At 41.7% G+C, this 13,691-nt stretch overlaps 1 protein-coding gene across 3 annotated transcripts in view; it reads right to left on the bottom strand.

The window, feature by feature from the left end:
* Window positions 1–13,691, bottom strand: part of WASF2 (WASP family member 2) — a 73,021-nt gene that overhangs the window by 12,435 nt on the left and 46,895 nt on the right. For 2 of the 3 annotated variants that reach the window (XM_038531408.1, XM_038531406.1), the window contains exons 2-4: window positions 10,043–10,215; window positions 2,657–2,791; window positions 1,984–2,137 (exon numbers count right to left, since the gene is read on the bottom strand). In XM_038531408.1, coding sequence (XP_038387336.1) covers window positions 1,984–2,137; window positions 2,657–2,791; window positions 10,043–10,172 — 419 coding nt within the window. In that variant the 5' untranslated portion in view covers window positions 10,173–10,215. Of the gene's footprint in view, window positions 1–1,983; window positions 2,138–2,656; window positions 2,792–10,042; window positions 10,216–11,387; window positions 11,604–13,691 lie in introns of those variants that run through there. The other variant, XM_038531407.1, reaches the window with a different exon arrangement.

Genomic DNA, 13,691 nt, shown 5'->3' with positions numbered 1-13,691 from the left:
TCCAATGCCCCTTGAATGGTATCTCTTTACTTACCTGGCTTTTTAAGAAACTTAGCCTTACTTTTAATTCTTGGTAGAGGAATTTGCATGGTCAGGGCAAGAATAGGTTAAAGCAGCAGGGATCCTGATTATTTCTAATGATCTGCATGACTACAGACATTTCCCTGGGGATATCCTGATATCCTGGCACATCAGAGGGGATTTCTGTCACTGGTTCCCAATCCTCCACCACTTCCCCAGGACTCTCTATGAAGCATTAGTGGCTCCCCACCCATCTGAAACCTGTACAAATATATGCAGGTTCACATGTGTACATTATGTATCCATATATACACATGAAAGAATATATATGTGTAGTTGTTATTCCTCTGTAAAAACAGGTAACCACGGCAATCCACCTTCTTGCTCCCTTCTAGATTAGCTCAGCACCCCCTACCCCACACATCAACCACAAGGGGGCCCCAGTGAGAAAGATGGCCAGCTGTTTTATGAGATTTAATTACCATCTTTTAGGGGCTGTGACATAAGTACAGAGGGAGCTACTGAGTGTCCAAGTAAGGGATACCTGCCAGACTTGATCCTGGTTGGAATCCTGCACTTTGGCATGACTGAGTCTCTCTCTCTTTCTAGAAAGTATGTGCTGGGGTGGACATTTATTTTAACACTAAACTAGAAAGAATTAGAAAGGCAATTCTACTCCCTGGCGTGTCACGACACACAGAAAGCATTTCCAAATCAAACACTAATGATTTCTATATTAAATCTTGTTCCGAGTTAGCTACACCACTGCTCATTTCTGTTAGGCCAAATCCAGATAATTGAGAGGAAAATGATAAAAAGGAAAATACCATTAACTGAAAAATAAACTTGTCTCAATATCATTTGTTTACCCTATTCTACCACACAAGCCCTAGGCCGTACATCACACTCCCTTCAGTATCGGGTACACACTCTCGTCTTGCCCTGAAACCCCCTGCCCAAATCCAACTCAATAAATGATGGAAGCTACAGAGTCAAATCTCTGTCCTGCTGTTAGCTAGCCCCTTTGAAAGCCAAGGTACAAACGTAATTTTACACAGTAATAACATAGGATAGATGCTATGTACTTTTATCTGTGTGAAGAGCTACCATGCTCCTATTTCCAGGCTCCCGGGAGCAGGTAGGTGTCCTTGAGTTTCACACACACACATTCTACTTTGCAGTATCCCCATGTCTCACAGAAGACATCTGCCTCCAGCTATCTGTAATTACTTTTTACCTGTTCCAAAAATATTTATGGATACAAGCAAGATAAATATTCGCTTTCTGCCCCTGCTCAGTGGTATTTTGCAGGATGATCACATTACGGACCACCGGAGGGGGAGGGGCTTTAAGTTGTCTATAAGGCTACCTTCTTTCCTCAAGTTTAGCTGCAACAGTGTAGGTCCTAGCAGAGGGGAATGTCGAAAGGATGTTCTAAACAAAGTGAATGACACTCATCTGGAAGAATGCCAATTATTCCTTAAGCTTTGGAAGGACCCTCAGGGCCCAGAGCAGCCAGTTCACAAAGCTAGCCCCACTAACACACCCAAACATCTGGTAATCTAGTGGTTTCCGAGTAAGTGGGAGCCTTGCTAGAATGTTGCCCCTGGGATGTATGCTCCAGGACTGCCTTGTAACAAAGTCCTTTTGGTTCTATAATAACTAAATTCCTTGGATGGAATCCAAGATGGACCTGGCTTATACCAAATTAAACTCTGCAGCATGCAATGCTATAGCAAACTTTCAATACATATTATATTTACTATGAATTTCAGAAACCAAACAATAATAAGTGAGAAGTGTTTATATGGTAAACATTAGCTGCTGCTGCTGCCGCCACAAACAACACTGGGGTAGTAGTAAGCTTTTGAATACAATCCTCGGATGTAAACATCTTTAAATAAAAAGACAATCTAGTGCTGTTAGCCACAGGTTGACAAAGGGAGGAACTAGCCAGGTTACCTGTAAGGGGTAAGATTGTTGAGAGGTGGAGGAGTATCACAGGTGTTATAGGTTTCCAAGACAGGTACTGGGAGAGAGTTTCTGTCAAAAAGCTTCTGGTCTTGAATGGTAGAGCTTCTGAAGGCCTTCCGGGTGTTGATTCCTTGCAGTGACACTGAGAGAAGATGGAAGGCAGCAGAAAATGGACGACAGGCTATTTGAGCAAACACTGAGTCACACCAGTCTGAGAGGCCTCAGCTGCTGCGTTTCTTGGCTGCGGCTGTCTGCAGCCAGGTTTTTTTTCTCCCCCTCTGGGGAAGCCCCACAAGGCTGTCAGCAGCCCAGCCATTTCACGACTGAACAAAATGAGGCAACACAAAGGTTTACTATGTGGCCAGATCTAGCAGGCCTCTCCTTAGGAGGAATGAATCTTCCAAGTACTTTTATGGTAACAAAATACGATTGGGGGGAGGGGGAATTTGAGCAAGAATTGGGGGAATGGGAGAAAGGCAGCATGTGGGGGTGTGGTAGAGCTAAAAAGGTTTCTTTACACCATCCAGGCTTGTGTCATTTCAAAGCAGAACTCCATAGGTCTCTGTGATTTTTTTCCCCCTCATTTTTTTATAAATCAGGAGAAAAAAATTCTAAGAAACTGCTCAGCAAAGCCTGCAAATGCTGAGCTCAGCTTCCTTACCTTCTTCTTCCTTGGGATCCAGCTGAGTGACTTTAACTTGTAGGCGGTCGACCCTCTCAGCAAGGGAGCTTACCCGAGAGGCAAAGGTATTTGCCTGAGTAAAGAGCTCTCCAACAATGTCCTCTGCATATTTACCTGAAAGAGCAAAGAAACCAAGTCACTAGTGCATAAAAATGACATAAACGGTTAGAAAAACGCTACTAAAGATCTTATTCCCCACTTCCCCAACCCACACACCCACCCCCTAAGATGGTTTGGGTTACATGCAGATGCTTGCTCTTGGAGATAGAGACGTGCCCTCCATAGCTTGAACAGTATGCATTTTTTTCTCTAATAGTCTTCTTGGCAAACTCGGAATAGTCACGAACTCAATGCAGGCTGAATAATATCAAGAGGTGCAATACACAAAATTAATCCTGGAAGAGTAACAATATGTCTACACATTTGCCTATAGCCCTTAGCCCCTTGCTGCTCTGTAAAAAGCAACTTGTCAAATGGTTCTGGAAAACAGATTGGGAGTTACGGGCACTTTGTAGGTGTCTACAATTAACCTGAAAAATAAGAAATTACATCCTCAGCGGAACCTCCAAAATACATTCAACAACTATGATGAGTTGTGGTATCTTCGAGAGGCCTTGAACTTATCAACAACTCACAGCAGAGACCTATAACTTCTTCTATGGGGTGAAAAGGTTATCTTATGTTTCATAATCTACAACTTTGCTTTAGGTTATAATCCTTCAAATCTACATCTCAGGGAACAAGGGAAAGGCTGATATTTTCAAGGCCTCCCTCAAAACCAACATACCAGTGGTCTCTTTCTACAATATCTTATTTTTTAGAAAAAGAAAAGAGTTTCATACTTTCAACCCTGGAATGCAAGGAGAATTTGCAGCCAAAGAAACCTAACAGCAATTTGACACTACCTCCATATTGTCATTCCAAGCCACAAAGCACATTCTTGCTAGGAATGAAGAGCGGCACACATGAATAAATATACCATCTGAGTTTCTTACTTGCAAGGTAAAGGTAGGCACAGTTTTTGTGCCCAACCACAAAAACTGAGAACTATTTTAAGTAGGCTCTGATTTTTAGCTTCTAAACTATATTTATGCTTAGTCCACACTTGAGGGGGAAAATATTAGTCAAAAGGCCAAAACTGCACCTTCACGGTGAACCCCAGTTCACCTTCCCAGCGTAACCTAGAGAGTAAGGATAAGACCAATCAACAGCATATTTTTGAATTGCTGGTAAATTTAGTCAATAAGAGTTTCTAATCCAGGAAGGAACAAGTCTTTGCATACTGAACGATTTTGTGATTTAAACAACCATGGGAAGCTCCTGGGCTCAAAGAACACAAATTGGCTAACGAAGCTGCATTTCTGTTCTGCAGGGTAAGAATTGTATCTGAACTCTGTCCATACTGCAGCCAAGTTCCTATAAAAACCATACTGCATCAATGATCCTCCAGGTAATGGAAAACTGGAAAGCTAAAGCAGATAAACATGCAACATTATGTGCTCAAAAATATCTGTTAACCAGGGCACTGACTTTTGATCTTGGGATTGTGAGTTCAAGCCCACATTGAATGTAGCCAATTACTTAAAAAAAAAAAAAAAAAAAAAAAAAAAATCTGTTAATGGACCAAGTATTCTGGAAGAAAAGAAAACCCCAAACCAACCCACCCTTAAGTCACCAAGACAGTACCTAGGATGTCCTGCTCCTCAGTGAAGGGAGTAGTAGTAGTGTGAGTAGTATGGCTAAATGTGGCACAGTGATTTTCAAGATAAAAATCTTATCCCTAACACAAACAGGCAAACACTGAGAATAGTATTTGAGAGGTGTTACAGATTTTTTTTTTTTAAGATTTTATTTATTAATGAGAGAGAGAGAGAGAGAGAGAGAGAGAGAGGCAGAGAGAAAGCAGGCTCCTCACAGGGAGCCTGATGTGGGACTCTATCCCGGGACTCCAGGATCTTGCCCTGAGCCAAAGGCAGACACTCAACCACTGAGCCACCCAGGTGTCCCGAGAATGCTATTTGAAGAGGAAGTGAAGTGGTATGAAGGTTTTCCTACTGTCATTTCATCACATCAGGCCCTGGGCCTACTTATAACTACAAGATGATACATAGAAGAAGCAGAGGACTTCAATCAGAAAAATCTGGATTTCGGGGCAGCCCAGGTGGCTCAGCAGTTTAGCGCCATCTTCAGTCCAGGGCCTAGTCCTGGAGACCGGGGATCGAGTCCCGCTTCAGGCTCCCTGCATGGAGCCTGCTCCTCCCTCTGCCTGTGACTCTGCCTCTCTCTCTCTGGGTCTCTCATGAATAAATAAATAAAATCTAAAAAAAAAAAAAAAAAAAAAAGATCTGGATTTAATCTCAATTCTTTCTATTTATACGTGCATACTCTGCAGCAAGTCACAATGTCTGTTTCCTCATCTGTAAAATGGGGGTAACTATATCAACCTCACAAAATTGTCATAGGATTAAATGAATTAAAAATGCTAGGTTGTTGGGCAGCCCCAGTGGTGCAGCGGTTTAGCGCCGCCTTTGGCCCAGGGCTTGATCCTGGAGACCCTGGATCGAGTCCCACGTCAGGCTCTCTGTATGATGCCTCCTTCTCCCTCTGCCTGTGTCTCTGCCTCTCTCTCTCTCTCTGTCTCTATGAATAAATAAATAAAATCTTAAAAAAAAATGCTAGGTTGTTACAATGAAATTCTTTCTTATAATGAATGGTCAACCACATTTAGATGACTTTCAAGACTGTATCTACATATCCTGTTTTACACTTACAGGAATTTATTAAATTAAATTAAATTAATTGATTTATTTGAGAAAGAGTGAGAGCAGGGAGAAGGAGAAAGAGAAGCAGACTCCCCACTGAGCAGGGAGCCTGACATGGGGCTTGATCCCAGGACTCTGGGAATGACCTGAGCTGAAGGCAGACACTTAACTGACTGAACCACCCATGCGCCCCCACTTACAGGAAATTTAAGATATAATTCCAGTCAGTAATATGATAGTCCCAATTCTCCAAGTACTAAGTATTACTCCAATCTGAAAACAGAAGTGTTATACTTATATAGGAGAAAACCAGAGTGCCTTGTTCAGAGTTAAATTTCATTCATTCAGATTACCAAGACAGACCCACGATCCCACCAGGACATTCGTAATAGTTATCAACCACATTTTGCAAGAGATTCCAAAAGCACTCTTCACTTTTCTTTTCCTTAACAGAACCGTTAAATGAAATCTTATGTGGAAGTGAACAGGTAAAACTGATTTTTAGAAATGTGACACTGCTCTTGCTTCAAGTCTAAATGAAAGTCTTGGAGCCCCCCAGTGGTATGGCCCCACTACACTCAGAAAACCCTATATCATAGCATGATTTCCTAATTACCCAAGTGAGGGTTCCATTCTACCGGGTGGTCAGGATACTGATTCAAAAGTGCAGGCTGGCTGTGCCTATATATCCTAAGATACGGCAACCAAATATGTGAAATGCCAATCTCTGCACTGAGGGAAAATAAAAATTCTGGATATGCTATCATGGAGTAATCCAAAGCTCTGGAATTTTTAGTTTTGTGTTTTATCCATTCCATAATCAGATTTTGCCTACTAGACCAAGCACTTCTGGCTAGAGTACATGAGGCCAAGGTCATGAATGTGAAGCACATATGAGACTGTTCCTATCTTGCTATCTGCTGGATGAAATACTAGTCATCTTTCAAGGCCTGGTTCAAATCTAACCTCTTCTATGAAGCATTCCCTAACTCTCCTTATGCTCCCACATCATGGACTGACTCCCCATAGAAAGTATTACTTCCTTCCCTGTATTCTCTATGCACGAACATCATGGAATGGTGGAGAGAATATAGGTATGAATCATTTGACAAACATTTACTGAGCTTCTACTGGATGCCAGATACTACACAAGATAAACACTGGGGTTCAAGACCAAACAACACGTGATTTCTGCCTTCAGAGAACTTTTTTTTTTTTTTTGAGAACTTTTAATTTAGTATAAGAAATACAGATAATTTGCAATATAGTGTGGTAGGTAATAACACAGGCACATAATTGGAGCTCCAAGGAGCACTTAGTGCAACCTGGCGCAGGAAATCCTTGAGCTAGGCCTTGAAGATCAGCTACAAGGATGGTAAGGGTTTTCTAGGCAGAAGGAACAGCAAGGGTACTGCATTCAAGTATGAGAGGGTATGGTCTATCTCAGAAGTACTACAAGTAGATGATAATTCATTATTTCTTTCTTCCCCCTTTTCTTCCTTTTTCATTAAAAAAATGTTTTAAGAAGAGTGTAAAATGGGAAAAGAAGGATTGCAAAAAATGAGACTGGAAAGGAAGGCAGGTTTGAAAAGTCTTGAATGCCAAGCCAAGAAATTTAAATAGTCTCACAGTGAGAACAGGGAAGATTTTTAACCTTTGTACTCCTATTTCAAAACACATTTTATTTTTTATTTTTATTTTTTAAGATTTTATTTATTTATTCATGACAGACACACAGAGTGAGAGAGGCAGAGCCACAGACAGAGAGAGAAGAAGGCTCCATGCAGGGAGCCCGATGTGCAACTCGATCCCGGGACTCCAGGATCACGTCCTGGGCTGAAAGCAGACGCTCAACCGCTGACCACCCAGGCGTCTCACATTTTATTTTATTTTAAAGATTTTATTTATTTATTTGAGAGAGACAGAGATAGCGAGAGAGAGCACAAGCAGGGAGAAGAGGGAGAACCAGACTCCCTAATGAGCCCCACATGGGGCTCGATCCCAGCACCCAGAGATCATGACCTGAGCTGAAGGCTGATGCCTAACCAACTAACCAACTGATGCCTCCCCTAGGTGCCCCTCAAAACACCTTTTAAATATTTTATTTATTTATTTATTTATTTATTTATTTATTTACTTACTTACTTACTTACTTACTTACTTATTTATTAAAGATTTTATTTATTCACAAAAGACACACAGAGAGAGGCAGAGACATAGGCAGAGGGAGAGGTAGGCTTCCTGCAGGGAGCCCAATGCCAGGACTCATCTGGGACTGCAGGATTCCGGGATCACACTCTTGAGCCAAGGGCAGCTGCTCAACTGCTGAGCCACCCAGGTGTCCCTCAAAATACTTTAGATTGCAAAACACAGATTTAACTTTCAAAAAGTCAAACAATTCAGAATTATAAAAGTAAAAAGTGAGATTTGTTTTGAGCAGACCATTATGGCAACGATACAGATTTAAAATTTTTAAGATTTTCAGATTTATAGATTTAAGAGGGTTGACCAGAGAAAGGGAGGCCAGAGGGAGGATAAGGCAATCATTTAGGTGAAGGTCAACGAAGGTCTGAACTAGGGCAGTGTTGGTAGAGACAGAGAATAGAGGACAGAGCTGAGAAATTCTCTGGAAGTCTGACTTTACTTCTTATTGGCTGTCGTCTCTCTAGAAAGTTACCTTACTTTCCTAAGCCTTCATTTTTTCACTTGAAAAACGAGAATACCACTACCTACCCTCATAGGATCATCAAAGGGATTAAAAGAGATTATCTATGTCAAGATCCTATTAAAACCTGGCATAAAGTAAACAATCAACAAATATGAGTTCCCCTCTCATTCTCTCCCCTTAAGAATTATTTATCTCTGTCTCCTCTGGTAGATTATAAGCTCCTGGAAGGTGGAGACCATTTCTTATTATTGCTGTATTTCTTCAGCATCTGGCACATAAAATATGTTCAATACATGTTTTTGGACGAATAAAGGGTCAGTTAGCTTCACAATGTGAAGAAATCTTGTTTCCATAGGCACAAACTAACACTGGTTCTCAGACTGGCTTCCTCAAGACAGGAGTGGTCTGATCACTAGTGAGAGTGAGCAATGACATCCATCAACACTACCCTGGAAAAACACCTGAGAGAGAGCATAACTCCTGCTGAGTGAGAGTAAGAAGCATCATTAGCTAGATGTCCTTTGTCCTATGGAGAAGGAACCAGTGTGTGATTGACTTTCACCCATTTGGCCTTCTCAGGGTGACAGAAGCAGAAATGATGCTTTTAAGAAGCAGTGAGGCTCTCTACTGCCTTCATGTGCCTCCTTGTCAGCTGCACTGCTGTTGCACTGCTGTCAGTGTTCCTTTGTGTAAGACAGGCACTAGCAGGGTTTCATTTCTTCCTGACATCCTATCCAGGTTTCCCTAAGCCCTAGATCAACTGAGCTAGGTAAAGGCTTAGGAATTTCAGACCCCATATATCATATGGTCACAGAGTTCGGTCCCCTCAGACCCCTGTTTTTAAAGGTAGGGCCTATTACTACCTGGGGGAAGGCAGGCTTTCCTGAATATCCCACTGCCTTCACTAAGGGCAGTGACGTGATAGGAGCAGTTAAGTGTCTCAAAATAATTCACACCAAGATGCCTTTGCTAAGGAATATCACTAAAATGGCAATTTGACGGACATTCTTATGGGAGCTGGAGTGGTACTAGACAAATGCAAAGCTTATCCAAGTATTTGCCCTTCCCATACCTCAGCTTCAAACAAAGTGAGCTTGATTCAGAGTGAAATCCAAACCCATCCATGTACCCCACCCAAGGCAGTCTCATTCATTTTTGCCAACTAAAACACACACACACACACACACACACACACACACACACACACACACGTAGAGCACGCTTTCCCTCAGCTCCAAAACAGACCAGGCTAACCCCTATCTTCCTCCTAGAGAAGAATGGCTCCAGCTATACTTTGTGTCATTGTGTGTAAACGTAGCTTGCAAAACTCCCAATACCCTAGAGACTGCAAAAGTAATTTGTACCCTGAACTTGGACCTGGGGGCCTGCAGCACAATTAAATGTGTACCAGGGTAGACAAGTCAGCTAGAATCTCTCTGAATGCATGTTTGCTTTACTCCTCTTTGGGAAGAAAAGTTGGGGGGAGGGGGTGTCGGGTAGATAAAGACTATTGGCACATTTGAGGCTTCAACAAAGTCAGCTACATCGAACAGCTCATGCAATTACAGGCACATTCCCCAACCCAAGATACTGCTCTGTGAACCTCCCACTTTACACACAGAGAATTCTGCTCTGTCATTCCATCTGCAGTTTCTGCTGCAGCCCTTCCTGCTACCCTTCCCACAGATTTCTTTTGAAGCAGGTGGAGGGGGAGGTGGAGGGAACCTAGAGGGTGGTGGTAGATGAAGAAAGGGTTGAGGGGAAGAATCTGTACCAAAAAGGAACCTCTCTCTCGGGAGGGGGGGAGGGAATACATTTTCGCATTACCTAGGGAAGGCAGATGGGGGAGAAATAGGAACACGGGAGGAGAAGGAAACTAAATAAAGAGCACCAACGACCCCTGAGGGCAAAGCACAGGCTCTCTGCGGCACTCACTCAGGCTGCCCAGCTGTCGGATGACATTTGCCAGGGTGATGTTGGTCACGCATTCCAGCTCGCTTCTAACGCTAGGCAACGTCTGACGGCACAGGTGCCTTGGCTCGATGTTCCTCGTTACTAACGGCATGGTGGACCTGCTTCAGGCAATGTTCTGAATGATGAAAAACAACCTAAAAAAGAAATAACAGGAAAGTATTACTCAACCACAAATTCCAGGCACACTAGGGCTGTGCGTCTTTTTTTTCCTTTTGTCTTGCTCTGATCTAAAACAGCTTTTAAAAAATTTCTCCCCCATCATTTTTTCTCTTTTAAGCCCCTCCCTCCCCACAATCTTTAAGGTTTGCCATTAGAAAGCTTGCTGGTAAGTTTAGAAATTCTGAACTGGTGACTGCTGGCTGAGTTACACAGGCAGCATAAAAACCTAAAAACCTTAAAATAACAACCGTGCTCCAACCAACAAGAGTCTCCAGAGGCAAGGAAGCATGGTCAGCAAACAGTCCATTCAGCAGGCTCGGGATGGTACACAGATGGATCCTATCCTTGGTATGTCCATAATCAGGAAAGATCAGATTCTAAATGATCAATTATAAGGATCAAAAAAGAGCTACTGTCACCTGATAATCTCCACAATGAAATTAAGTTGCCAACAGTGATTCCACTGATCTACATCAGGGCATAACTTCTCCAGTTCCTCCCTGATGGATTAGTTCCTCCCTAATATACAACAAAACACTAGCTGCCAGTGTCTATTAACACTACTAAAGTTTCGTCTGTAAATTGACAGAATTAAAGAATATGAAGGAAAATTTTACATGTTCAATATGTCAAACACGATGCTAAGCAAACCGTGCTGTAAGATTTCCTAGTCCTTTCTCTTCTACCCAACAGCTCCCTTTCTCTCTTGCATCCGGTTCAACACACCTGGGCCAAAAGGCTCTTGAGACAGCAGGAAGTGTCTGGAGCAGATCCGGAAACCTTCCAGTTACCGTTTCTTATCCTGTCAGCTGAGCCCCTTTCCCTAGGAAATCCCCCACCACTTCAGGTTCACGCTGAGCTATTGTTTCAGAATTAGATTACCAAATTCCTAGCTTTACAAGGATAGGAGGAGGTTTTTAGTCTCCACAAAATGGGTATGACTACAGCCAAAGGCACACTGAGCTGGTCCTATCTCGTGAAAACCAAAGAAATTTAAAACAGCCTAATGATTTTCATGCTAGGGAAAAAGCATATTCTCTTCAAATGAAAAAGGTAAAGCATAAAGGTAACATACCCACATCCCCAATATTGCAAACTCCTCTTTTATATACACATATATAAAAGAAGCAAGCAGAGGTTTACTTACATCAAATCTTAAAACACCAGCTCATCACCAAAAAAAGTTGACTGGGAATACAAAATGTTTAAACCAAACTAAGTATTATAGATCTTAAATGTAAACCAACATATTGTCTGACCAAAAGAAAAAAAAAAAAGCCCTTCAGGCTCAAAGGGGGAGTAGAACCCTTTGGAACAGACTGCTCCTTGTTATGGACATTCTGATCTACTAAGAGTAAAAATAAAACAGGAAGCCAGCAGCTTGGGGAACAAGATTTCCTGTCACCAACAGCAACAGCCCAAGAACCAAGAGAATCAGCTGTTTGCTCATAACTTTGAACCTCCCTTTAATAGTCACTGTGTGGCAGCTGTGCCTATCTTTGGGGGTGCAGAGGTGTTTCCTGAATATTTGTCTACTATCTAAGGAAATAATTTTCATGCCGTTCCTCTGCTAAGTTCCCCTTTGACTCAACAGGTTTTCTAATCCAAATTCTGGACTTTCCCTTTCAGCCTAACTCCTCTTCTTTTACATGATGTAGAGGGTTATCAGGTACTAAGATGCAATCGTTAATTCGTTAATAACTCACTGGTGAAGAATTTCTAACAAGAAAGGAGGCAGGAGGTTACAAATTAAAGAACCTCACAGGGCTCTGTACACCATCCTCTGGATGCTCTTAGACTCTCAAATGTCAACCTTTCTAGAAGAACCAGAAATTCAATGGTGCGGCCAGAGATGATTGAAAACAGCCACTGTAGCTCCCTCTATTAACAATCATTTCAGTATTTGTTCCAGCTCCTCAGAGAAGCTAAAGAAGCCAGATGCCCTTGAAATTCTGTGTTGAATGTGGCTACTGAAAAGACATTGCAGACATTCTCTTTGGACACCTAACGGAAATGGAATTCCAGATGGCTAGGTACATGGAGAACTGGGGGCCAGGGAGAGGGCACTTCTAACACCTTTGTATTTTAGCGTTTACACTTTCCCAAGGGCCTTGAGTAAGCAGGTACAAATGGAGTCAACTCTATGTCCCATGGGGAGAATCAAGTTTTCGATAGCAAGATGGTTTCCTCTTACCAAAAAAGCTAGTTGCCACAACCAGCTAGAGTATTCAAGAAATGACAATATGTCAGTATCAAGACAAAACAATTAGAAAAGTAAATCTGCCACTAAAAAAAGCCATTTAGTATGTTTCAGAACCACCAAAGATTGATAAGACTGCCTGTTTTATGGAATTACCTGATTCACTATTCATTTTCCTTCTGGATAATCAGTTAAGTTATATTCAGCAAAAGAAATATGCATGAATGATCTGAAACACAACAGTAACTTGACCAGAAAAAAAAAAAAACAAAAAAAAGCCTACATTCCAGTGAAGATAAACTTAGAAATAAACTCAGCTTCAAGTTGTGGAGTTGAAACATACTTGGGTTGGTACTCTGACTCTGACACCTTACTAGCTGTGTGATCTTGGGCAATTTTCCTAGAAACATTAAATAATGTAACATATATAAAATGTCTATAGGGGCTAAGAGAAAAAAGTATAGTTCCATGGACCCCAGGAAAAATCTTCCAATAAAAACCAATTTCTATTCACTGATAAATATTTTTAAGACACTTTTAACTATGGACATATCATGTGGTAGAATGCACTAGTCCACAACCCTAGACTGATAAGCCATTTAGTGGGGCTTTTTTTTCTGGAGGTTCCTCCTAGCCAGGCTTCTGGACCTCCTAAAGAACATACGTTCTCTCCACTCTTTCACACTGAGTTCCTCATCTGATCTACTGAACAAAGAAAATGATTAGAGTGACTATTTTCTCAATTCTTCTCAAGACTGTACATAACTAGCACCATTCCAGATGCATTGGAGAAAAAGTTAATACATTACATACAATGGATGCCTAATGGCATCAGGGTTTAATTCTCTCATGGAAATCCAGTTGAGAAAGGCTCCTCTATCATCAGTAGTCATTTAGTGGAAAATATGTAGAGTACTGAGTATTTAGAAACCACTGAATTAAGGAAGTGACATGGTCAAATTTGCATTTTAGGCAAATCATTCTAGCAGAAGCAAAGAAGTTATATTTGGGCAGGAGAAGGCTGGAGGTAAACAGTTGGGACTCCTCCCAGGCTAAGAAAAAGACAATAGAAATGGAGAGGCCCACTACAGCTAGCAAATATGAATGGAGAAGCCAGACAGGTTCTAAGGGTGAGTCTGACCCTTCAGTCCTATTTGCTACTCCTTCCTGATACTCCAGAGTACAGTTATACAAAGTGATCAAACAGATGTTTCTTTATTAAAGAGGTAAATACCAGTAATAAAGAGGTAA

The sequence above is a fragment of the Canis lupus genome, chromosome 2, assembly GCF_011100685.1.
Source record: "Canis lupus familiaris isolate Mischka breed German Shepherd chromosome 2, alternate assembly UU_Cfam_GSD_1.0, whole genome shotgun sequence".
In the NCBI taxonomy this organism is placed as follows: domain Eukaryota; kingdom Metazoa; phylum Chordata; class Mammalia; order Carnivora; family Canidae; genus Canis; species Canis lupus.
This window is presented reverse-complemented; position numbering and strand designations above follow the sequence as displayed.